The following is a 27,855-nucleotide window of genomic DNA, read 5'->3' on the forward strand; positions in this document are numbered from 1 at the left end:
TCAAGTTTTTCCATGTCACCAACTTGAGAATCAATCATCCGCTACAATGTTTATGCCCCTCCTATATTATCAGGTACAGAGTAAAACGCGAGTCAGTTACAGTTAAGCTCCGAAGAAGCCAACAGGATGATTGGCGAAACATCAACAAGTTCGATTTAACAACAACAGAAGGAATCCAGAATTTTTGCAAATAGTATTGCAGTAACCTGTTTAATTTTCGGTGAAAATTTATTTATTTTTGCTAACATTAGTGAACTAATTTATAAGTTTTAAATGGACCCAAAGTAATACCAAAACCCCTCATCATGTGTATCAAATATCACCGGAATATCATTTGCCAATAATTAATAATAGTCAACAATCTCATTTTCCTGTAGTTCTAAAACATTCAAAATTCAACACATTCTTTTTGTCAGATGATCGAAAAGTACGCTGTTTAGTCAAGTTTTTTATTTCAACAATGATATGATTTTAATAGGTCTGGTTTTTATATTTAAGCACGAAATGGAGACAAACTCTCAAAGACGATAAAAAATGAACGATCCGCATGAAAAAAAAAAAGTTTTCAAATACTTTCTTCTAACTTCGAGCACATATATATGTATAGTAAGGAAACAACACAATATTATCCAAAATAAAAAATTTAATATCCTACGGACTTGGAAAACTCTATTCTATAGGTATTTTTTAACTGGAAAATACCAAAAACATTTAGGCAATTTTTACTAAAGCTTTTCAACTGGTCTTATATTTGGATGTTTAGTAGAGTATAAAAAATTGTTCAGAAAAGCAAGTTTATTGGGTTAATTAATTGTAATATTGAAATAGTATGCATTAAAACATAACAAATATTTTGAAATCCCTCCTTCTATAGGTGGGGGCTGGATTGCACGTATGTGGCAGCCTGTACAAATTTAATATTTTTTTTTGTTTTGTAAGTCAAATTTCCTTTGTAATCGCTACCGCCAAATAATGATCTCAACACCATTATTACTTTTCCATCTACTAGTAAAAAATGTGTTAAATTTTTTGAATTTGTCGAGTACGTTAAAGAGGATTATTGGAAATTTTTTATTTATATATATATATATATATATATATATATATATATATATATATATATATATATATATATATATATATATATATATATATATATACATATATATATATATATATATATATATATATATATATATATATATATATATATATATATATATATATATATATATATATATATATATATATATATATATATATATATATATATATATATATATATATATATATATATATATATATATATATATATATACATATATGTGTTTTTTTTGAGGTATTGGCGTCAATTTGAATCAGAGACAGTTGAGTAAGAAAGAATAAGCAGGCTATGGATTGGAAGTAAACACATTCCAATTGACTAGCATTGACTATTATTAATCTAAATAAAAGATACTTCACCGTTATATTAAAGCGGAATAAAAAAAACCTTCAAAATAACTTGAAGGAATTAATAATAATAATAATAATAACGCTTTTATTGTTTAACAGAGTGTCAATTTTGCATAAACCTAAACATAGTTAGATATACATAATGATAAAAGAAGTTGATAAATGAGAAAATGATGACAATAAAAACTATTTAACAGGTATTCATTAAGAGCCGTTTTAAATAATCCCAGACTGGTGTTGCACAGATCTATGTCAGTTTCGCTCTAAAGCTCATTGAAATTGTTCGTCGCCTCAGAAAGTGGGCCTTCGTTCCAGCATTGGTAGAGGTGAATAATATGCCGTGCATTAAAAGAAGGAATACGAAAATTGCTGGTGCTGTACACTGGACACTCGATGAGGCCATTACATATTTTATATACAAATACTACCGAGGCGTCCAGTCTCTCAGACTCCAAGGACGTAAAGTTAATTCGTTTGAGCAATTTTGTATGGCCGCAGCCCTAAAGTGGAAACCGACCATCCAACTTAAATGCTAGGTACTTTAGGAATTTGGCAAAGGCATAATTAATAATAAAATAATAAAATATGCGTTAATAAAATGTCGTTCACCAGATGCCCAAACCAAATCCTCAATAAATGTTAGTTTCGCTTAGTGGCGATGTTTTGTGGAGATGAATGTATAAAATTGAAAATGTGTATCTCGAAAATATTTATTTAAATAAACGTAATACACCTTTTATCTAGAAATTACGACTCTAACACAATCTTTAAAAAACAAAATAACAGAGAAAAATGAAATGGAATAAGAAAGTTATGGTATAAAATAGCTAGATTATAGAGTCTTCCGAAAGGCATCTACACATTATATGGAAAACTGAAATGTAATCATAATATCCACCTTATCGAGAGACAAAATACTTTTATGTCAATATTTAAAAAACTGCTTGAGCCATAAAGAAATAGCAATTTCAAAAACTAAACTTTTACATTTTCTATATATGTAATTAGCGAAAATTCCCTAACTCTTGTTGTGTTTAATCTATTATAACAACCCTGTATACTGACTTTCTAAGCTGACCTAGAAGCAAACTAAATAGTGTGGAATTACTGAATCGCGTATTTCAAAAACAGCATATAAATAAATATACTAAATACTTATTTGCACCAACAAATCATACCATGATTGATTAGTTTTTAGTGTTTCAAATTTTAATTATATTTTAAGTTATAATAATATTAAAACACTGGACCAAATAATCCGTGACAGACTTCAGTTTTCTGACAATTTTTTAAAATTTCTTCAAAAATCAAAATGTTTTGATCTCACTTAAAGTGGTTCAAGCTGGAAAGATCGATTATGTTGGACTGTAAGGAATCTTAAAATGCTTAGCAATCACTCTTTGGACTGTAGCACTTTCTGTACGCTTGATCTGTGCATAATGGTATATTTTAGTGAAGTGAGTAAAAAAACAGAATTTTATCAACAAAACAGCAGTATCAAAGTCTACGCTACATAGACCAGCTTTACGAAAAATAGGTAGATACCAATTTACTCCAAACTGAAAAATAATTTCTAAAATATTTTAAAGAAATCAGTGGCTCTTTTTGTTCTTTCAAAACTATTCAATTGATTTAATTACACCACTGCTGTTTACCTCTCGCTGTTAGGGGTGTTAAGATATAGTTTGTCTCGATCTTTCGATGGACCCTCCCCAATAAACCTTTAGAGATATTATTACCTGTTGTTATTGGGTGAGGCTATTAACAAAAAATGCATTCTTACTTGAGTGAGAAGACAGGAGTGGGCCATATATATTTCTTTCTTTCTGATATATTTCTTAGGTGTTAACCATTTGTGGCAGTATTGAATAATGGTTTCTACTGTGTAAGTTATTTTACGAGAATATAACGATGTTACGTAGAAATCATTTGTCGCTTGATGCAAAATTGGTTGTGAAAAATGTCCATGAAACTTTAATCAGTAGAGGACTTATTTAACAATAAACTTCAAAAGAGACCTATCTACTTACAAAAGCCAATTTTGATGATGAGGGATATTATTAATAGTGGAGAATTGAAGAAAAGAAATAAACTTAGTGATTTTGACTCTCACCGTATAGTGATCACGACCTAATAAGAAGAAAAATGTATTGTTTTTATCAAAGTGAAGTTGTTCCTTACTTGAATTTACTGAAAAAGAAACGCGAAGAAGGTGAAACCAATATAAATATATTTTGAATTCAGTATTTGTGCGATAATTTAGCTGAACAGGCTGGGCATACTGTTTTCGTTTTCCTCCATATCATTGCATGTTTAGTCCCATATAGCATTTGTGCGTATTATAATTAATATCAATGACGACTCTGATGAAACAGAATAAGACGTAGACATTTAGAATAAAAATGTAATTATCTAAAGATATTCTTAGCTATGAATTTATTGTATATATTTAATGTTATTCTTTTTTCTTATCGGAATTTAATAACATTACACTCCTAAATAAACAAAAAAAAATTATTACGAAAACCTTTGAGAGTCCGTCCCTAATGTTCTGTCATTTAATACTCTTGCACCATTGCCGTCTGCAGGTAACTTCCATAACTGCGGGCAAAAGCCAGCACGATGAAAATTGAGACAGCCTAAACATAATTTGCATTTACCAAATTAATAAATATCTGGAAAGAATTTCGCAGCACTATACATTTTGATATACAAAGGGCATTAAATAAAATTGTTCAAAGTGGTCAAAAATGTTAGCTCGATCAGATCTGTTATTTTGGCTTACACATTTCATGTAGTTTTTTAAAACCCGCAATTAATAACCTAGAAAATGTCATTAGTCATTCTTACCAAAGTCTTATCGGGGTCATAAATCGAAAGTGACTGCACAGGACTTTCTAAAGCTCCCAAAACCAATTTCAACGAGTGCGCCGTTGCGGCAGGACAATCCAGGAAAACGCCGCCATTGTCGAAATCTAAACAATGGCACGAAGGGTTAGCGGCGGGAGAGGGACATTGTTCTCGGCCCCCTGTCGCTCCCCATAGTGCCAGAAAAAAGGTTAGGGCGGCCCTTAGCCGCCTCATGATGCCGCCGCCGGCTGGCCACCTGCATATGGGTTGGTCATGGCGTAAAATTGGAGCAAACTACATCAGCCAATGCTTAGCTGAAACAAAAAAATTCCTAGTTTAAGCGGGAAATCGATTCTCATGATTGAAAATAATACAGAGCCAAACCACATATATTTCATGAAGTTTCAGTGTTCATTGGCACGGTTCTGATAGATCAGACTGATTAATTACAGCTCGTCAGTTTCACGAAACCCATAAAATCAAGTATATAACAACAGTATATAAGTACATAAGATTATCACTAAACTGGAGATCTGTGTGACGGTTGGGCGTACGGGATCGCCATCGGGACACAAATTATCAGCGTGGAAAAAAACAAACGTTTTTTATTTTTCCTGTTCTCTGTGTTCCGAAAGGGACCTGCCCTTTGCTCGAAAAGGTGCTATAAAATACAGTGTCCGAAATTAGAGTTATAGATTTCAAATTCAGCAGGAATTTGAGACTATTAAGACTGGGCGGGAACGGAAGTTCCGAAGTATTTTTTTTTAAATTATTTTTTTTTACTTAAAAAATTTTTTTCTCGAAAATGGTATGCCCGATCCAAAAATTCTTGAACCAAAAGACACGAGAGATAGGAGACAATAATCTAAAAGTATAGTTAACTTAAAAATGTACATATTGTCGCGGTTAGTAAATTAGTGACCGTAATAGAAAAACCGTGGCACACGGTGACGTTGGGTTTTAATGTCATGTGACCTATTTGCATTCACTGTTTTTGTCTATCATACAGACCGCGAGAATCAATGGCTGGAAAGCGATGGGTTGGCATTAATTGTTAACTTGAAACTCAACTAATCTACCAAACCTACACGGTCACCAGGATTACCATTTTTTGCATTTGCCGTTTTAATTAGAAATGATAAAAATATGCTTCAATAAATTGTCGCTCATTGGAGCACCTCCTAGATGCCCAAATCAAATTCTGAATGAAAGTAAGTGACATAGCATCGTTGCCGATTTTTGCACAGATGAGTGTATTCAAATGGAAATGTCTTGAAAACAGTATATTTTATGCAAATAATTGTAGTAGACCTTTTCCACCTAGAAATCATTACTCAATCACAATCTTAAAAAAACTAAGGGGGCAGGATAAATGAGAAAGTGAGATATTATAGAGAGCAACTAAAGCCTCTCTACACATTACGCAAAAAACTAAAATGTAATCATATTTACCTTCCTTCACTTAATAGCGCCACAAAACAAACCATTTTTAAAAATTATTTTTGTAGATTTTTGTGCTGTCCGAATTGAGCAATTCAAATGTAAAAAAATTATATTTTCAAAACTAAATATACTCGTTTTAATAATAATAACAATAAAATTGTGAAACACCAAACGATTCGAATTTCATAATGGAAAAAGTTAATAAACGAAGTCGACAAAATCGCTGACAGACTGGAGAATTATTTCTTTGTTTAAATAAGGGAATAGACAGACACCCTCAGTAACTCGCTGGTCCAATAGTGGTTTTGGTAAAAAAAAATTTCTTTTGACTTTTGCAAAAATCAATTTACTTTGATCTCAATGACAGATGCAATTTGTTGGGCTGTAAAGAATTTTAAAATTCTTACCATTTACTGTTTGGATTGATTCTTAGATTATTTTTATGTGGCTTATTAGATAGATAGATTAGAAATAAGATATAATATTAGACTATTTTAGTAACCCAATTTCAGAAAATGTTCAGACAATAAAAGATATTTAGTCCTATTGATTAACCATACCCATAAAAACCACATTAAAGGAATCGAAAAGGAATCAAAACAGACACACAGCAAAGATTCGGCTTCATCTATTGGTCAAAAATTTGACACTGAAAATTGGAGCATTAAATGACATCAAAACAAACCGATCTTTATTAATTTAAATTCATATAGGTATTTTAAAGAAAAGTAAAAAAGTGTTACTACTAAAATCACAATCAAACCCACAACCTACGACATAGCAGGTGCCCCTCGAATGACTTACGACAGTGTTTAATGAAGCTGACGTTCGAAATTAGTACCTTGCGCAATCGATAAAATTGGCAAACGTCAAAATAATGTTAAAATCTATGAAAAACATCCGATCGCTCCCAAGCGCTGGACAAAATTACCGCAAATGTCTGAAAAAGCTAGCGACTGTCGGTAACCAAGCGGACATCTTAATAACACTTTCTGCACGCTCTATTTTAGAGTAGTGAGTGAATAGTAACAACAAGTGGGAAAAACGACATTTGTGTCACAAGTGATTTGAAAAAGTTTACCAAACCTGTTGCACGAATACATTTACTGACATGACCTACTGAATTGACCGTGAGGTAATATCTCCGAAAACATCCGATTGGTCCCAAACCCGCGCGGTAATATCACGGAAATATCGGAAGTGGTTCGGATCTGTCGGAAACGAAACTCGGTAAAATGACACTAGATCGTTGTAAAATTAGGTATTTTACGGAAGGGAGTATAAAAAACAATTTTTACAACAAAACCATTACCATTGTTTAGGCTACATCGACAGGCTATACGAAAAAAAGAGAAGAGAATAAATTTTATATATTTTATTTTATATTTACTTAGTTTCGAATCTGTAGTAGTTTTTTTATTAATTTATTGTGTAATTATTAACGCGCTTATCACTATGTAATATTCTGAATACTTCTATGTATGTAAACTTGTTGTGTTTTTTATTGCCATCAAACAAATAAACGAAAACACTATGAAAATGAACCATATAAGCAAGTAGCGATCCCTAAACCCCGGAGTCCCTTGAGAGGGATAGGGGTGCGAAGAGTCCCCGGGTGGCACACAAACCATATTTTAGAACGAGTTGCAACGTGGAAAGTAAGAACGTTATTTCAAGCTGGGAAATTAACAACGATAACACGAGGAATGTAAAGATTAATTCTTCTATTATTCAGACCAAGATAATGGACAACAAACTAGTGGTGTAGAAATAGCATAATATGCAACAAGTACGGTAACGGCATTTGACTCACGAGTTTATTTGATACGAGCGGGGCGAGTGTTTAACAAACGAGTGACTTATAAAGTTTACCGAACGTGTTGCATACTATACTTTTTCTACGACCGTTAGTTTTTGGCTACATTTTCGCAAAATAACACGAATACATTCACTGACATGATCGTCAGAACTGACAAACGTTAAAATTCAAGGAGTAGAAAATTAATTGATTGATATATACATAAAACATCAGTTGTAAACTTTATTCCTTTCAATGTCTATATTAATGACATTATTACAAATTGGACAAATCGTACGAAAATACCAACATTACCAATATTGTTCAGGATGAGTTAAAGGTACGCGTTGGCGTGCGATTTGCACATGAGCATAAAAAGTTACAAAAAACTTACTTCGGAACAAAGTACTAAATAGTTAGTCAATTTTTAAATCTGTATTACAGACGGGACAAGTTTTGCGTCTTGTATATATCAACATTTTTGGATCATAGCAGACTCGTCGTCTGCGCCCTGCACAAAATGATCTTAGCGGCTCAGGCTCGGCTTGTGCCCGACTCGTGCTTGGCTGGGAATTAAAAATCTCGCTTCTAAAAAACAATTTTATTTTGACAAGCGATCTAAAGTACGTCTAACTACAAAATGGACTTTAGCATGCAGGGTTTCCCACGGTGACAGTTCTGTAGAAGTTTTATTAGAAACAAAATAGATGTTGTTGCGAAACCTGGTATACGGTCATAATTGTCACTGTCGTACAATTTAAAAATATATTCGCCTGCGACTTTGTTTTCCGGCCTGCGCTGTTCGCTGTAACGATTAGGACGCGTGTGTTGCTACTAGCTCCACTGGAGACGGTGGCTTGTCCAAGGGTGCCGTAATGGAAAAAATGAGACGCATTCTCCTAACGAACCTAGACTTTATTATATAAGTATCAACAGAACGGTTTATTTGCTGCAATATGACCCTGAGTGGTGCGCTAACCTTACATGCGACTTGTTGAACGGAAAAACTGTTATTTCTTCTATGACAAACAAGAAACAAAATATGTATTACTCGCGATCATTTCCAATTATAACAAACAAAACTTTCAGTAAATGACGGCTACCTACTAGGCGGTACTCGATGCGCGATGGTAATGTGGTCGCGGCTGGTGTGGTCGGCTTTGTTATGAGGCAGGTGTCGTCAAAATGCACAAGCAGGTCCATTCCATTTTCCAAAAATTTTAGTTTCGAATATTTTCAATTTTCAATTAGTTTTTCCTTTTTTGTCGTTCGGGTTTGTACATGCGGATGTTCAACTCCGACAAAAATGACGGAAGCTAATGAATGGGTAAAATGTTTCTCAGAATTAAATTTACGCGTAAAATAGATAGAAGAACACATGGGAAGAGTTCTATAAAATTCAATCAGAATTAGAAAGAAGTACAGGATTAGAAGAAAATTATATCAGGGTTATTTCTAATACTTCTACAGTGATAAAGTCACTAGAAATGTCTGTGATGGCAAACGGACAAACCGAAAGTCTAATTCAAGAAAGAAGCAATTCGAATAACGTACTTCCCCATTTACCAACAATAAACGTTTCGCATTCAAAATGGTGTAATGGGGAACAAGATGGTGAAAAATATATCCGTGAAAATACGCGAGTTAATTTGAATGGACAATACGAGGTAAAATTACCACTGAAAAATTTATTTCGAATTAGGTCAATCACTGACGACGGCTTGTAAACGATTACATTTCCTTAAAAAGGCTTGGCACTCGACACAAAAATCAGAATATTTTTTTGTACAGAGGTATGCAAAAATTGGTCACAGGACCCGCTTAAAGGAAATGGAAATGTAGCGTCATGTAGTTTTTAAGGATCAAAGTTGGACTACCCGCTCCTGCATAGTTTTCGATGCCTCATGCGTTGCATCAACAGGCACAAGTTTAAAAAAGTAATGAAATTAGGACCGAAAATAGAGAATGATTTATATGATATTATTGTCCGAATGCGTATTCACGAGAATGCTCTTGCGGAAGACGTCGAGAAAATGTATCGGATGGTTATAGCAAACAAAATTCATAGGCCATTGCAAATGATTATTTGGCGCGAATATTCCTCGCACAAAATAGCTCATTTTAATTTAAATACGGTTACGTATGAACTAAAAAGTTTTGAGCTTCTCTTAACAAAATCGGGATAAAGTCAACTGATCTAGAAATCAGTAAAATGATAATAATTTTTTTTTATATTGACGACCTTATTTTGGGCGCAGAAAATGTTTCTGACCAGACAAAACTAAAGCAAAATTTATCGGCCACCTTGTTGAAATCAGATTTTAATTTACGTAAGGGGAGATCGAATGATCTACGCGTACTATAAAATAAACATGATATAATGTACTACAAAAATATAAATAATTTGGGCACAAATTCAGAATTTTGCCCCCCACCCATCTGTGGTCAGAGCAAAATTAATTCTACAACATCTTTGGCAAATCCAAGCGGATTGGAATTCCGAAATTACGCGTGATATAAAAGAAAATTGGTCAAATTTTTTTAAAAACTTGCGCTCGTTAAATGACATAACGATTGATCGTAAAATTTGTATCCCGGACTACACTAAGTGTAGGCTGAGGTGGGCTATTGACAGCTTTGGCCCCTTCAAGTCGGAGGGCGGAGATGGAGTATTTCCGGCTCTGCTGCAAAGGGACGGAAGTCTCCTGACCAGCCCGCTGATGGACCTGTTCAGGGCCTCCATTGCCAGGGGGTACGTGCCCGAGCTGTGGAGACACAGCTGGGTAGTGTTCATTCCCAAGGTAGGGAAGAGTGACTACACGGACCCGAAGTCGTACCGATCCGTTTGCCTCACCAGCTTCATTATGAAGACTCTGGAGAGACTGGTGGACCGGTATCTGAGGGACTGGGTGGAGCTGGAGGCCCCTTTAGAGCCAGCTCAGCATGCGTACCGAAGTGGCGGGTCTGTGGGCTCAGCTCTTCACCATCTGACTTCCAGGTTGGAAGAGCGTATGTGTGCGAGTTCGCTGATATCGAAGGGGCATTCAATAACACGGCCCTGTACTCGATCTGCAGGGCGGTGGAGAGTACTGGAGTGGGGACGGCCAGGGCGGGGTCTTGTCCCCGTTCCTGTGGTGCCTAGTGGTGGACGAGATATTGCATATTCTGAGGGAAAAACACGGGGTCTATGCTCAGGCATATGCAGACGACCTTGTGATAATGACACAGGGGACGGACGTGAGGAGGATGCAGGAGCTCCTGAAAGGGGCATTGGCAAGATTCTCACAATGGTGCCTGGACAGCAAGTTGGCTGTCAATCCTGGCAAGGAGGAGATGGTCATCTTTACTAGAAAAAGAAAGATGGAGTGCAACCTCAAAATTTCGATGGATGGGGTGCCTCTTTCTGCAAGCGGAAGTGTCAAGTACTTGGGCGTATGGTTGGACTCTAAGTTGACCTTCCAGGAACATATAAGATCAAGGACCAGGTGGGCCTTTGGGGCTCTGTGGGCGTGCCGGAGAGCGGTAGGGGGCACTTGGGGCCTGGGTTCCTCTGAGTCAGTACTGCACTGTGTTTCAGGCGGAAATTTTCACTTTATTGATGGCGGCAAGAGAGGTGCTTCGGCTCAACCACGGAAGCAGGAGAGTCTTCTTCTTCTGCTCAGATAGTAGGGCTGCACTCATGGCGGTGAAGTCAGTGCGTACGCACTCCTTGTTGATAAAGGAGTGCAAGGGGGTACTGAGGAGGGTGGCTGAGGAGAGAAAAGTCACGTTGGGAGGCCCGCTTGGGGATCGCCCCCTGTGTGAGGCGGGGAGCTCTTGAAGCCTGGGCGAGAGACCGGGCCGCGGGGGGCTGGAGAGTTGCTCCGGGAATGAGGCAGGCGAGGCTTATGATGGATGGGCCCGCCCTTCCTCGGACCAGGGAGCTGCTTAGACTGACCAGAAGGACCGCAGAAGACATTGCGGAGTGTAGGTGGTGCATGGAAGGGGAGGAGACCCCGTATTATCTGCTCACCGAGTGCCCTGCCTTGACATGGGCAAGATTGGGAGTCTTCGGAACGGCCCTGATCGATCCGGACTCAGTGCACGGTATTGGGCTAAAGGAGTTGCTGACCTTCTATAGGAGGGGCGGCATTCTGAACGCCCTCTAGAGCGGCCTGGGGACACAACGGGGCCATCTAGTGGCCTAAGTACTTGGACGCCCACGAGGGCGCCCCCTTTTAATACCAATACCAATACACTAAAATTACTTTATACGGTTTCTGCGATCCATCCATTCACCCGTACGGTGCATGCATTTACGCATTGTCTGAAAATTCTTATGGGGAAAGAAAATTAAATTTAATTCGTGCAAAATCAAAATTTGCACAGTTAAAAAAACACAAACAATATCTAGATAAAATTATCAAGCGCATTACTCTTAAACCAGTACATGTCCAAAGTGCCTCTATTTTATTTAGTTACCTGTTGGATAGGTTCCATGATAACAATCTTATGAATTAAAACACATTGGAATTAAATAATTGTCAAGATGGTTTCAAGTTCTCACCTTTATGATCGACGAAGAAAGCTCTTGACCTAAAACGCAAATTGTTTACATACCTGACTTACTAAAATACGAAAAATTACGGATATAAAACATCATTTTATCTTTTACTTAAATGATCTTGGCTTAATAGAACAAACATTAATGCGTGTCACCGCATTTGTATTGCGATTTGAGTACAATTTAAGGCGCAAAAATGCGGCTTTAAGGTGAACTTGACAATGCAATTACCAAATTATGCATCAATATTAAGCGTAGAGGGAGAGGCAGCACCCCTGTTTGCGATCATTTGAGATTACAAAGCCATCAGACAGACCATAAAATGATGTTGAATTTTCATACAATTGTTGGATAGCTCTTATTGCCGTGTTATTTATGGGGATTTTTCTACAACTTGCCAGAGTTTCTATAGTGGCACAGTATGAGACTCCCCTGGTTAGATCCACGAATAAGTCATGCACTTTACGATTTCTTTCTACTATTTTTTCAATCATCTCTACTATTCTAAAAATATCGTCTGTTTTATTTTGTTGTTCTTTGTACAGTATTTTAAGGTTTTAGTCCTTGCTGGTTATAATTTTTATTCCTTGATTCCCCTGGCGCAATGTTTCTGTTGACGGGTTTTGTTGTGCTTTGTTTGCTCGTTTATAAAAATACTTAAAATATTGCCGGGTGTGGGGATTCTATGATATGCTTATATAGGTTTTTAGTTCTAGACTTTAGAAGTTCCCTTTCTAACTGGATATCCAATCATGATATTATCATCTTATGGGTTAATTTACCTTAGTCCCCTTTTATTTCTTCTTGGTCTCGACTATTGATTAAGAAAATATGGCACAGTCATCCTCTCATTGAATTTGCATCATTTATTTTGTTTTTAATATCGTCGTAATTTCTTTTATACTCTAATTTTGATAATTAATATCTTCTATATAAATTTTCGCATTTTATAATTTAATTTTAAGTATATTAAGTGGGCTTGTGATTAGATTTTTTTTTGACAATTTAAACAAGGCATTTTTTCTTACAATCATCTTATTAAAATTATACTTTTTAATGGAGTAGGAATAAATTTTATTAATTTGTAAGATCAGTGGCAAACTATGACATCCCATTTAGAACGAATATGTATTCTTTTTCAGGTTAATAATTTATATATTTTATTTATTATATATAAATTTACATTATTTTTTTATGTTTAATTTGGAGAGGATTTTCAATAAAAATTTGTTTGGCTCTTGATAAAATTTCTGTTGTATACCAGTTGTAAAACAGCTTTTTTTCATTTTCCAGTGTGATTAGAATTATAATTTATATATATATATATATATATATATATATATATATATATATATATATATATATATATATATATATATATATATATCTTTTGTGTACAATTTTATTTGTATGGTAATATCATTACAATTTCTTATTAAATTTAAGTCACAGAAATTAATTACTTCATATTTTTTCATTTCATTGGTGAGTTGTAATCTAGAATGAAAATTGCCAAAAGCATTAAGAAAATAATTACTTTTATTTTTTGGTATAGCTGTTTAAGAGTCAACAATAAAAAGTATTAAAACATATCTACTAAATTTTAAGGAGTTAAAAACAATGTTTTGTGAAACTGTTGATGAAATTGCTCAAACCACCGTACATTCATTTAATATGTTAATTCATTATTGGTAAAACTTTAATTGATATTGTAAATAATATAATCATTTAATATTCACTCTAGAAATTAGAGAAGTGTTTAAAAAAAAACAAATATTTTACATTATTTAAGCGGTTTTGGTTCAATTACGCCCCACTTGGTGCAAGAAATTAAATAATAATATGCATGAGTGCACATTTTCGATAAGATTGATGAAGCCTTTACACAAATTGTTCCTTCTTCATTTAGTTCGAGTTCGAAATCCTTAACGAAACCAAGTTCCCGACCGTCAAGTTATTTTGAAGTTTAAATGTTATTCTACGGAAGGTAAGATTAACTTTTTCGAGTTGGTCCCTTTTTAACTTTTCCCCCCCAATTCAATTGACGCCTTATTTCTTTTAGGGGATTTTATTTTCCGCGAACAGATTATTTTCGCCGTTTCAAGTCGAACATTTCTCTATAATGTGGGAAAATATTTTTTGGCCTTACTATAAAGCTGTCAGAAACAGGAAAGTTTAGAAATCTGAGAACTGCAAATAATTTTTAGATCGGTATTACCGAAATTTGTTTGCAAAAAATATATAAAGGGAGCACACACTTGATAAAATTTTCCAAACAAATAGATTTTATTTTCTATGTATATAAAAAGTTCTTCCAAATGTAATAAAAAGTGTAAATAAAATTATTTACAAATCTTCTGCCTCCCTCCTTCGCCGGTTGTTGATTAATTCAACTTGTTTCAACAGTCATCCCGTTGGCTTTCTCAAAGCTTCATTCCGGGTTTAGGTAAGGGCTGTTTTCCGGGTACCGTATAACCCGAACACTGACTACTTCAATGTAATCTTGGATGATTCTAGCAGTGTGCGGCCTTGCATTATCATACATAAAAGTAAAATTTTCTCCACTACGTGAACTCCTGTTAATCCTGTTAAGTCTCCTCTATCGTAACCACGGTCAGGTCTGGCCTTGAAATCAGGGTCCGTTCGCTTTGCCATTGAAAAAGCTCACCAAATCAAGCATGAAACGCGGACGGACGTAGCCGATCCGCTCTTCAATGCAATGTTGTTCAAATCATTCTTCTGATCTTTGGTAAACTATCTTTCTTCGGTTGCTTTTATATAGACATATCTTAGTCTCATCGGAGAACAAAACAGATCCCCACGGCTCCAATGTCCAACTCAGATGAGTCAGTGCGAAACGTGGACGAAACCTTACCTTAAATAATTTCCATATTGGAAGTATTAAGCGTTCCATTATAAAATACACTTCACCACAAACTTCTAGGAAAAATGAGACCGAAAGTAACCTCACTGTTGATACTGTGACCCTTTCTTACATTCAACACATCACTAACCACATATTAAAAGTTTTTATGATCTATAACGTTGTATAACAAAGACAACATAGAAACTTTTAGAATTTCTAGAGCAGAAAATCAGGTTTGCAACTTGCCAATCAGTTTATTGTGATTTATATCTTTTTTATTCTTATATTACGTCATGACAGAAGTGGATCGCGGCCAGTGCGAGAGTATTTTTAGAATTATGTACATTCGGATAAATATTGTGGTAATGGTAGTTGAACGTTGTCTGTATCAACAACTCTAGCGTTCTTTTAAAGTTTAAATGCATGTTTAATCTATTCTTTGGTAATTTGAGCACCTATTTTATTAGTTTTGTCTGGAACTAGGGTTGAGTCTGGCTCACGTCAATAAAAATGTTTTCAGAGTGTTTCTTCTTCTTGGCTTCCCTGCATTTCGTACGCATAAGCCTGTTAGATTCGGCACATTTGACTGCATTTTTGTGTTTCTGTTCCTTCGTCCATTTATCAGTGCTACAATTTCAACAGTCATAATTTGGTGTTATTTGCAAATCCAATATGGTCACCTGGGTCATAATTAACTTGTCCTTCACATCCTACCAAGGAGATTCAATGTCTGAGTGTTTTTAGAGCTCTCTAGTTCATTCATGCTGTTCTAAAGTATATGGCTAATTTGTATTCATTATACAAGACTCTGTAGTTTTCCTTATGCCCATGCGTTTTTTTTTGGTGAAACTCGTTTGTATTTGATAAAGCGGTGTATTTTAATGTCTATCATAATTACGTTGTGGTCGCTGTATATGTCTGCTTCAGGATAGATTTTGATTGATTTCACAGTTTACTCTTGGCAACGGAACAAGAGAACAATCAGGAGACGTACGACAATTAATAAAGGAAGCACGACAATACATAAAACTGTACCTCTGCTTTGTCCACTATTCTAGGGCCTTCGACCTGGAGCAATGACAAAAAACGTAGCATATAGTCAAAAAAATAAGGATCCGTAACTATTTAATCCTACTTATCCAACAGCTTTATGAACACGGCTATGGTCATATAAGAATTAACGATGTAGCATTAAATAAGTTTCAAGTAAGGAAGGGTGTCAGACAGGAGTGTATTCTTTCACCCCTATTATTTAACATGTACACCGAATCTATAATTCGTGACATTCTGATATGGTGCTATATCTTTGGAGGAAAGGAGAGTGAACAAATTGAGATATTCCGACAACACACTAAGTATAGCAGCAAATGCGAAATAATTGGAGTTTATTATCCTCCCCAGGAATCTAGTGCCCAGTTTGAGGTGGTTAACAAATGCCTTATGATTTATGATCACGGCTAGAACCAAGTTAAATAATACTTGGGGACATACGGCCATTACCAAAAACACTAAGCTGAAATTGTTAAATTTACTTGTCTTCCTGGACACCCAAGAGGAGAGATCAGGCGGATAGATGTTTTTAAAATGTGGGCATATACAGACCTTTTATGGTTTTTCTGGATGATCCATCGCGCAAATCAGGCTGTTTTTGAGAATTTAATACTCAACTAAAGCTATCCAAACGGGTAAACCGAAGTTAATCACTCCAATTACTAGTAGCTCTCACTTTTCTCATTTATATTAAAGATGTTTAATTCCTTTGTTGTTTCCTATTTCTTAGCCTGTCCAGTGTGGTACAACCTTTCGCTCTTGTTAGACATTTAAATTTGTTGCTAGTATTCTCCTTCTTTCTTTTTTCGTTTTTGTTCATGTATCACTACAGTATAAGATGGTTGGTACAGCTACATCTTTGTCTTGTTTTATTCTTTAGTATTCTGAAAATTCCGAAGATAGGTGTGCCTTTATTAAGTTTTTATTATAAATTATAGTGCATACATATTTACCGCTCTAATAATATTTTGGGACTATCTTTGTCCTGACGGGATATTTAACTTAAAAAGCCATGGTTTTAGTTTCACTTCTTAATATTTTCATGTCATATTTTTGGCAGATTGTAGAGTATATATTTTTCATATCTACATACTACTTAATCTGCTGTGATACATTCATAAAGCAATATTCAACAAGATAGTGTTCCACAGGAGACCAATACTGTTCACAATCTATACAAACGATCTCTTCAATATTGATACATTACACGATTTACAAATCTTTTTTATTTCTTCTGCATCGGTTTTTCATGAATCGAATTTCCTGAGGTGTCCCCAACCATCCTGTTGGCTTCTTCACTATTTAACTTGAAACTGCATGCTACTCTCTACCAGCTTATATACTGTTTGAGGGAGGCTAAGCTGTTTATTTATTTATTTGAAATTATATTTCATAAGAAGTTTTGATATGAGATCAGTAATGCTTTAAATATAAGGAAGGACAAGTATGGGTTTGCGAGACTAGGCGATTTTCAGATGTCAAAATATATAATTTCGTGAAAATCTGAACTTTTAGTTCTTAATATAGGAATCAGCCACCCGAGACAATGTCCATGCCCCTCGTTTAGCTCAGCTCCTCCTAAACAGTATATAACCAGGTACAGAGGAGAATGCGAGCCAGTTTGAGTTAAGCTCTGAAGTAGTCAACAGGATGAAACATTACCAATTTCGATTTATCAACAGCCGATGCAGGTAAGGATACTCATATTTCTGGCCAGAAAGTTTTTTAATTTTGTGGCAGATACTGTTGCGGACAAAGTAGAGCTAAACAGATTCAGAATTCAGAAGGCACCATACAGTTTGAAAAATTAATAAAATCGTGATTGTAAGCGGAGTAAAAAACACGATTGTGACTTCGTGTAATGACAATGATAACGATAATGTTTATTTCCATTGCCTTTTCACAAAAGTATCGGATAATGTCAACAAGTAAAAAAAAACATTAGAATACTAAAATACAAACTTTAAAAACAGATACGTACAAACACAAAAAGTATATCACACTGAGAGATGTGCATTACTACAATGAAAGTACTGATCGATAGAATAAAAAACATTCTTATTCTAAATGAGCTTTAATTTTGCTTAAATAAATGGACAGGCAATATCTGTCTGACGGACAAAGGCAACTTATTATATAGTTTTATTGCAAATTGCAAATTAAGATTGGCTCTAAAATTGTAATCTCTATCAATTCTGGTCATGCAATCATTAGATGGAATACCCTTTATGTAAATTATACTATTTAATATAAACAGATAGGGAAAGGTTAAAATATTTAATTTTGGGAACAGGGTTCTACAAGAGTGAACACGAGACTTCCCCAACATTGCTCGAACAATACATTTTTGTTAGACAAAAACTTCACTAGCTCTGGAAGAGTTTCCCCAGCATAATAATATAATAAGTATGTGTAGCGATTTTATTTAATACGTAGTCAATTTGGAATGTCCAGGACAAATTACTGTCTATGAAGAAACCCAAATACTTGACAACGTTAGTTTTGGCGGTCACAGCTCCACCTGACGATGACATAGATGAACTCAAAGTCGAAATCTGCGCTATTTTAGTGATCACTGTTTTTTTTTAGCAGAACTATTAGACCGACCTTGTCCGTAAACCCTATATTGCCATCGGTTTTTCACCATCAGATGCCGTTATTTGTGTCGCTCCCATGCAATTGCGATGGGAGTCAAGATAACTTCGTTTTAATAAGGAAATTCTTTCTGTTCACAGATACGTTCTTCTAGATGCTTATTTAGGTCTTGCAAGTCACTGACCTTAGAATTCTTTATTTGAAGTTCCGATCTCAACGGCACACAAGTAAACTTTGCACACGAATAACCTCAACGATGTAATCGGTGGAATCATAAAACACATTTTCGTCACCGTTCATTGCTAAATACAGTTTACTTCTAAGTTCACACAAAACTCCGCTACCAGAACAATTAGTAGGTAACTTTTGATAACACTTTTGATACAGTCGTGAAAAGCTTATTATATTATATGTTAGTATAATGTTGTTGTGTATAGTTATTTAATAAGAGTTTGGAATAATAGAAGGTTGTCCAAATTGTCGCAATTTACAAAACCATCGTCAGTAATAAACGTAACATAGCGCACCGACCAACTTTTTCTATGTCATTTGGAAAAAAAATTGTTATGTTGTTTCTTTAAATTAAGAATAACCATGACCATTCAGATTACTGACGGACTAACATTTTTCCTTTCGTTCAGAAACCTTCCGAAGCAATGGTGACGTCTGGGTTGCTTAGTCAAAAACAAGGTCAACCACCGCCTTGGCTGTTCTTATGTTCTTAGACATTTCTGTCAGCAGGGGATACTTCAAGGTCTTATAAATATTAGCCCAAAAAAATGTTGCTGTTGATGCAATAAGGTTGACTTGGCTGAATGTGACTTCTTCGTTTCCACAAGCCCCCGTACTCTTTGAAAAATATTTATATTTGTTTCCTGGAGTCTGAATACTGTGCTGTAAATCGACTCAACTAAAATGTTGCAATGAAAATACAATTAGAATGTGTTAACGGGGTAAATATTCATCGATTTTTCACAAATACGTGAATCGAATCGACAATGTCCAAACAAAGTTTACGGATGGCCTTAATTTTTGTTTTTGTAGTCCAAGAGATTGCTATAATGAGAATTAATAACATCACTGAAATCCAGGAAGCAGTGAATTCATATGCCCTTTGTATATACAGTTATATACTTATATAGTGTCATCATATATATATATATAGATATATATATATATATATATATATATATATATATATATATATATATATATATATATATATATATATATATATATATATATATATATATATATATATATATATATATATATATATATATATATATATATATATATATATATATATATATATATATATATAAATATATATATATATATATGTTATATCCGGAAATCCTATTGTCCATATGGGTTAAATGCCACCGACCTGCAAGAGTGCAACGATTGCGAAAACGTCGTGTCAACGATATGTCGCAACATCCGCAGCCGTCGACCCCGTCAACGTCAGCATAAATTTATTATAAATACCAATTTCTATTGTAACACGTTGTCTGATAACATTCTCTCATCACGAGGTTATTATGTCCATTTTTAGTTTGATTTTAACGGTCTAATAACATTCTCTCGTCACGAGGTTATTACGTCCAATTTCATTTTGATTTTTATTTTAATTTAAAGTTAATAAATATATTTTTTAAAAAGTTATTTTTGAAAAGTGAAATATAAAAATTGGCGCAGTCGGTAGGATCCGTTCACGTTGCTAGAACACGAGTATTCTAACTAGTGACGGCGGATTCCAATCCCTTAGACGGAAAGAAGAACCATCGCAGCCCAGTCCCATCACCGTTTCGAGAGGCAAGAATTCGGAGTAGGATCTGTTCACGTTGCTAGAACACGAGTATTCTAACTAGTGGCGGCAGATTCCGACCCCTAAATCTAGGGAACAACGAAGACAGCCCATCGTACCGGAACAAGGATAAACCCATCAACCGTCTCGAAAGGCAGCAATGAAAATATTACTGTAAGTGTTAAGAATCGTTACGAATAATTTTATTTTTAATTTGCAACATTGTTGAATTTATTACGTTCGATTACCCAAGGTTGAAAATTACCTATTTATTGAATTTTCCAACGTAGAATCGTTGCGCGATAATCATTTTGATTTAATTTTAGTCTGCAAGTTTAACTTAGCAATATTTAAAACAAAAATTGTGTTTGAACTCCTATAAATTTATTTGCTTTTTCTTAAAACCTAAAATAATGGCAACTCAATCAGACGAACCTAGTACAATGCTGGAAGTTGAACCATATAAACTTTCGGAAATTTTCTGTATCGTACCTGAATTTGAGGGTGACCAAATCTTTTTAGGAAATTTTATAAACGCGTGTGATTGTGCTTATAATATGGCAACAACGCAACAAAAAATTCTTTTAGTTATTCACATTAAAAATAAGCTCCGCGGTAAAGCAGCTCAATTAATTAATTCTAGGAATCCTGATTCATATCTAGAAATAAAGAAACTATTAACTCTACACTTTGGTGATTCTAGAGATTTACCTTCCCTAATTCATGACCTTCAACGTCTTAAACAATTGCCCAATGAATCAGCATTAACATTTTTCAATCGTCTTCAAGTCCTAAATGCGAAAGTGCATTCATGTGTTCAAAAATCCACCACATTAGGATCCAAAGAGCAAAAAGATGCTCAGATATCTTTAATTGAGACTATGACCCTTAATACACTTCTTACAGGCTTAGAACCTAGATTAGGTCAACTCATTCGTGCTAGTAATCCCACTTCACTTTTAGAAGCCCAAGCAAGGATTCGTCGAGAACTCCAACTCTCATATTTTGAAAATCAAAAATCTGTCAAATTAAATTCTCCTAAATCGCATTCTGCGAATATTCGAACCCCTCTTCAGCAACCTAAATGCACTTTGTGTAATAAAATTGGCCATACTTCAAATCAATGTAGAAGTACGCATCAGCATGTCAAACCAAATTTTTCGCAATATCCACAGCGACCTTCTAATTGGTTCCAACAAAGCAACATTAGCAACAACTCGAATCAAATACCGATGAAATCTTCAAACTCTTATCCTAAGCCACATTTTATGAATCCAAACCCGCAGCGAACTCATCACGTAAACTCAAACCCGATCTACATCGACGGTTATTCCGGAAATTCCCAGGAATTTTCACATGAAAATTACACTCTTCAAGAAGATAATGAACTTCAAAATCATTATTCTAACCATCCAGAAAACTGCGAACCAGAGCAGGATTTTCAAGAAAGCCCTTACGATATCCCACCAGACGAAATGTCTCCAGACCCGATTTTCGAAATCAATTCCCAAATTCAAACCCTGAATTTAGACAACATGAATCCCAATCTAAACTTTCCAGAACAGAACTTCTGTTAAACCCTCTTCTTACGGTAAATTCTAAAAATTTATACTATATTTTTGACGCTACGCAAAAATTCAAAATATTAATAGATACAGGCGCAGGTATTTCTATCTTTAAATATAAAACCGCTGAAAATTACAGAACACGAGTTAAGGAAAATATTACCATCCAAGGTATAACAAATCAAACACTTTTTATTAAAGAATCCACACTTATTCCATTCACCGATAACGACAAACATAAAGTATATCTTTACGATCTTGATATCGAATTTGACGGAATTCTCGGTTTAGATTTTCTAGATCGCTACCAATGTATAATCGATTTAAAGTCCAAAAAACTTATAACGAATTTCAAAACAATGCCTTTGCATAAAGTAGGACACGAATCTGTTCTTTCCAAAATTTGTAAAAAACCTGAACAAAATATTCAAAATCGAATTTCAATCGAACCTAGGACCGAAAGAATTTTCAAATTAAAATGTAGTTTAACAAACACAGACGCTATTCTCCACTCTCAAGAATGCGAAAAAGTTAGGTTACCTAATGCTTTAGTTAAAGTAAATAACAAAGGTGAATTTTTTACTACTGTTATTAACGCTAATGCTATCCCAAAAACTATAGATTTTTCAAATTTATCTATCGAACCTTTTAATACAAATCCTAACGAAAAAGAAATAAATAATATTTTCAATTTAAATCCTCAACCTGTTGATAGGCGCGGTATAATTCAATCCCAGTTACGCACCGATCATTTAAACGAAGAAGAAAAAGAATTAATAACACAATTATGTCTTGATTTTTCTGATATATTCTATTTAGAAGGAGATCATTTAAGTTTTACTAATGAAATTAAACATACTATTGAAACGAACAACGCCAGACCGATTTTTACCAAATCATATAGGTACCCACATGTCCACAAACAAGAAGTAAAGTCACAAATCAACAAAATGCTCGAACAAGGAATCATTCGACCTTCCACTTCTCCATGGTCTTCCCCTGTTTGGGTTGTCCCAAAAAAATTAGACGCTTCTATGAAACAAAAATGGCGCGTAGTCATCGACTATCTCTTAGACCAGTTAGGCAGATGTCAATATTTCACTACTTTGGACCTAGCCTCTGGGTTTCACCAAATTGAAATTGATCCCAAGGACGTTGCTAAAACTGCATTTTCAGTTGAAAATGGTCATTTTGAATTTCTCCGTTTACCCTTCGGACTAAAAAATTCTCCATCCACTTTCCAACGTGTCATGGACAACATTCTCTTAGGTCTTCAAAACGAACGATGTCTCGTTTACATGGACGATATTATCGTTTATTCCGCTACCATACACGAACATATACAAAGGTTAACTGATGTCTTCAAACGCCTTCGTGGTGCAAACCTCAAACTCCAACCTGACAAGTGTGAATTTCTTCGAAAGGAAGTAGCTTATTTAGGGCATCTCGTGACCCCAGATGGAGTCAAACCCAACCCTGAGAAAATAGACGCTATTCAAAAAATTTCAGAACCAAAATCACCAAAAGACATTAAATCCTTCCTTGGTTTAGCCGGTTACTACCGACGTTTTATTCCCAATTTCGCTAAGATTTCAAAACCTTTAACTAGACTTCTCCAAAAAGACACACTCTTCGTATTCAATTCAGAATGCAAAAATTCATTTAATGAGCTTAAAAACGCTCTAATACGTGACCCAATACTCATTTATCCAAATTTCGAGGAAACTTTTGTCCTAACCACCGATGCCAGTGCATTTGCCATTGGTGCAGTTCTTTCACAAGGTCCCATTGGAAAAGACCTTCCCATAGCATATGCCTCTAGAACTCTATGTAGTGCAGAGACGAAATTTTCAACTATAGAACGGGAACTTCTCGCCATAGTATGGGCAGTTAAACACTTCCGCCCTTATCTGTTCGGAAGAAAATTTACTCTCGTTACTGATCATCGTCCTTTAACTTGGCTATTTTCGATAAATGATCCTGGTAGTCGTTTAGCTCGATGGCGTCTTAAGCTTGAAGAATACGACTATACCATTGTGTATAAGCCCGGTAAAATAAATAAAAACGCAGACGCTTTATCCCGTGTTAAAATTAACCACATTCAAGATTGTGTCGATCTCCAAAAGAAAATTTTTATCCTTGCATCTAATAACGATGACATTCACAACCGACCATCCACAAGTAAAGAAGAAATCGTTCACGTTGACAATTCTAATAATTCAGATATCGAAGACGACACAGCGGAAGTTACAGAAGAATACAGCAACTTCGCATACCTTCACAAAACCACATCCCTTATAGATTATTCCAAAATAGAAACCTCTAATTCGCAACTTCTCGACAAAAACCACAAAGATATTGTCACTTTCTTTTGGCAATCAAAACTTGATGATTTGCACAACAAAATAATGGACGATATTTTTGAAGAAGATATAAATTTTACGTTTAATAAAATTAACATTTTTTCTAGCAAAACCGTCAAAGGCAGGAAATATTATATAATCCCTCTTCCATATGACAATGAAACTGTAGTTCAACATTTATTCTATATTTTATTCACAGCTAAAAATGACTTTGATCTTTCAAAACTGTATTGTATTGAAAATAATTTACAACTTCCAATATTAGAAGTATTCTCCTTTATATTTTCCGAAAAGGATATAAAACTAAGAATCTGCCAAGATATAGTTCGAACTCCCGATCAAGACGAAATCCCTATCATTTTAGACCAATACCATTCAGGAAAAAATAATTTACATCGCGGAATCAACGAAACAGTTAAGCGCATAAAGCAAAAATACAATTGGCCAACCTTGACCAAAGATGTCGAAAACTATATTAGAAAGTGCGAAATATGTCAAAAAGTCAAGATCTATCGTAAAAACCTCAACACACCATTAGTTATCACAGAAACTCCTAAAACTCCTTTTGAGCGCATTAACATCGATATTTTCGAATTCCCAGTTCGTAATTACGCCCTTACCATAAGAGATGAACTCACAAAATTCACCCAGGCATATCCAATAAAAGACAAAAAAGCTTCTACAATCGTTACTACCCTTCTTCTCTACTTCCAACATTTTGGAACTCCTCTTAGAATACATTGTGACCATGGCCGGGAATTTGATAACTCCCTCGTCAAAGATCTTTGTCTTTTGTACGATATAAAGTTAACTTTCTCCAGCGTTAGCCACCCACAATCTAATGGATCACTAGAAAGATTCCATGCCACGCTCACAGAAATGATCCGAGCTCATAAAGCCGAAAATCCAAAAGAACACCCCTTTCATGCTCTTCCATACGCAATAATCTGCTACAACAACACAAAGAATAAAACGCATGGTTTTTCCCCTTATGAACTAATATTTGGGCACACTTCTAGTAGGCCTCCAGAAATTCTGTATAATGAAGAACAACTGTATAATGAAGAACAACTCATCACCAAATACATCCGAGACCTAAATAATCGCATGCAGCATTATTACAGAGTCGCGCGTACCCGCACTGATCAACAAAAACAAAAATCCAAAATAAGATTTGATCAAGCAATCTCTAGAAATATGACTAAATATAATGTAGGAGATAAAGTTTATGTTAAGGAAACTCAAATTAGCGATAAAGCTCAGAATAAATTTAACGGTCCGTATGAAATTCTTGAAGTATTTGAAACTTCAGCCACTGTCAAAAATTTAACTACCGAACAAATTTCAAAATTCAATTTTGACAAGTTTAAACCTTATTACGATTAGATTAAATTTCTTTCAGGATCTTGGGACTGATCTCTACAGTCGCACCCCAATTCCTCATTACTCCAGTAAATAATACAGTAGGCATCTTCTACCATGAAGAAAGTAATTTAAGAATATCCAACAACAAATGGACGCTGCTAGTCTATAAGGAACTAGAACCTCTGCGAGAAGCCATACGACATAATAATAAAATACTTTCCTCTCTCACAGAAATGTTAGACGATTCTTCTCCTCGTATGACAGCCTTCAAAACAAGTATCCAAACTCATTTTAGACTTCTAACCAGAATTGCTGACTCAGTCGAAGAAACATTTTCAGAAATTACTATCGACACTGAAAATTTTAATTTTAGAACTAAACGCGGTTTAATTAACGGTGTAGGAACTATTTTTAAATCAATTACCGGAAACCTAGACTCTACAGACGGCGAATACTTTAATGAATGCATAGATAAAGTAACTAAAGACGAACACGAAATCAAAATCAAATATCGGTTACATCATCTGTTATAAAATCTTTTAATTCTACAATTCAAAGTCTCCGAATCGACGAAGAAACTTTCAATCAGGATCTAACTCAAATTCAAAAATCTCTCTATGATATTTCGGACACCGTAGCATTTTACGAAAGTCAAATTAAAACACTTAATCTTTGCGAAAGCCTTATGGAAAGTTATGTATACCTAGAGTCTTACCTCAGCGATATATTAAACGCAATCACGTTCGCACGAATCAAAGTTTTACATAGTTCTATTATTTACCCACGAGATTTAGTCATTTCTCTTCAGGAAATTTCAAAATCCTTGACAAAAAATAATTTACCACTACCACCCTATACTTCGAGCATTGCAAGGTACGTAGATATTATGGAGCTAGAAGCATTTCAAACTGAAAATAAAGTTGTTTTTGTACTAAGAATACCCTTAATTGAGCCTGAAATATACACATTGTATCGTGTTTTACCTATTCCAATTTTGGACAATCGAACACGATTATTTCATATAATTCCATCAACAATAAAATATATTGCGCGTGATGACGATTCTTTACTCTATGTACTACCTGAAGATCTAAAAAGCTGCAAACAAATTCGCGGTAAAGAAAGAATCTGTTTTAACTTAATGCAATATCCCATCGATAGAGAAGCCCTTTGCCAAGCGCAGTTGCTGTTCCTGTTACATGTCAATCTTCAATCGTCTTGGCCTCCGATTACAATGTTATAGAAATCGACTTTAATTATTGGTTAATTACCGTATCCGAACCACTACCAATCTCCATTAAATGTGGAAAAAGAGACCTCGTAGCCGAAATGTTAAAAACTAATTCTTTACTTAAACTACAACCAGATTGCAGTGCATTTATTGGAAGCTCCAGAGTACGAGCTAAATACTTTGTCGAAGAATATAAGAACGTGACCTACAAGAGCCACGCCGTGGAGATTCCATATGATTGCTGTTCTCACATTCCAGAGAAGTTTCAACCCCCAGAGTTGAAACCCCTGAAGCTAAGTAAGATCGACACCGACGACCTTAACGTGGCCCAACACAAGCTGCACGAATATTCGGAAAAATTAGAAAACCTACTTCATCAACCAACCCTTCAGAAACATTCTCACTGGCTGACAATTATTTCGATTATTTTAATGATTGTTTTAGTACTTTGCTATTTCGTTTGCAAGTGCCGGAGAAAGAAACCGACAACACTCAGCATCGCCGATGGTAACGATCCCCAACAACCTCCGAAGCCAAGTCGAAGACCCCTGCTCCCGATGCAACTCAAATCACTAACTCCGAAAAGACGGACTAGCATCCACCCAGAAGTAACTACCCGAGAAGCTACGCTTTAATTAGTCTACGAAAAGCTGCAGCTAGGCTCCACCTTTTCACTTAATGGGGGAGCTGTTATATCCGGAAATCCTATTGTCCATATGGGTTAAATGCCACCGACCTGCAAGAGTGCAACGATTGCGAAAACGTCGTGTCAACGATATGTCGCAACAACATCCGCAGCCGTCGACCCCGTCAACGTCAGCATAAATTTATTATAAATACCAATTTCTATTGTAACACGTTGTCTGATAACATTCTCTCATCACGAGGTTATTATGTCCATTTTTAGTTTGATTTTAACGG

The 27,855-nt window shown here is 35.1% G+C and overlaps 2 protein-coding genes across 6 annotated transcripts in view; one reads left to right on the top strand and one right to left on the bottom strand.

Annotated features, from left to right (window-relative positions):
* Positions 1–27,855, bottom strand: part of LOC132701219 (chaoptin-like) — a 701,991-nt gene that overhangs the window by 275,546 nt on the left and 398,590 nt on the right. For all 5 annotated transcript variants that reach the window (XM_060668992.1, XM_060668990.1, XM_060668991.1 and 2 more), the window contains one exon: positions 4,306–4,619. In XM_060668992.1, coding sequence (XP_060524975.1) covers positions 4,306–4,539 — 234 coding nt within the window. In that variant the 5' untranslated portion in view covers positions 4,540–4,619. The remainder of the gene's footprint in view (positions 1–4,305; positions 4,620–27,855) is intronic.
* On the top strand, positions 25,517–27,676 carry LOC132700957 (uncharacterized). Its single transcript, XM_060668555.1, has 2 exons — positions 25,517–25,979; positions 27,070–27,676. The coding sequence occupies exons 1-2, from the start codon at positions 25,937–25,939 to the stop codon at positions 27,567–27,569; spliced, it is 543 nt and encodes a 180-aa protein (XP_060524538.1). The 5' UTR covers positions 25,517–25,936; the 3' UTR covers positions 27,570–27,676.

This window comes from Cylas formicarius, unplaced genomic scaffold (genome assembly GCF_029955315.1).
Source record: "Cylas formicarius isolate icCylForm1 unplaced genomic scaffold, icCylForm1.1 PGA_scaffold_4__25_contigs__length_36172078, whole genome shotgun sequence".
NCBI lineage: Eukaryota > Metazoa > Arthropoda > Insecta > Coleoptera > Brentidae > Cylas > Cylas formicarius.

Bases quoted from the DNA above. Each gene is read 5' to 3' on its own strand.
- LOC132700957 (XM_060668555.1), top strand. From the start codon at position 25,937: ATGTTAGACGATTCTTCTCCTCGTATGACAGCCTTCAAAACAA. The intron at 25,980-27,069 runs GTATCCAAACTC...AACTACAACCAG, and splicing joins TATGACAGCCTTCAAAACAA to ATTGCAGTGCATTTATTGGA.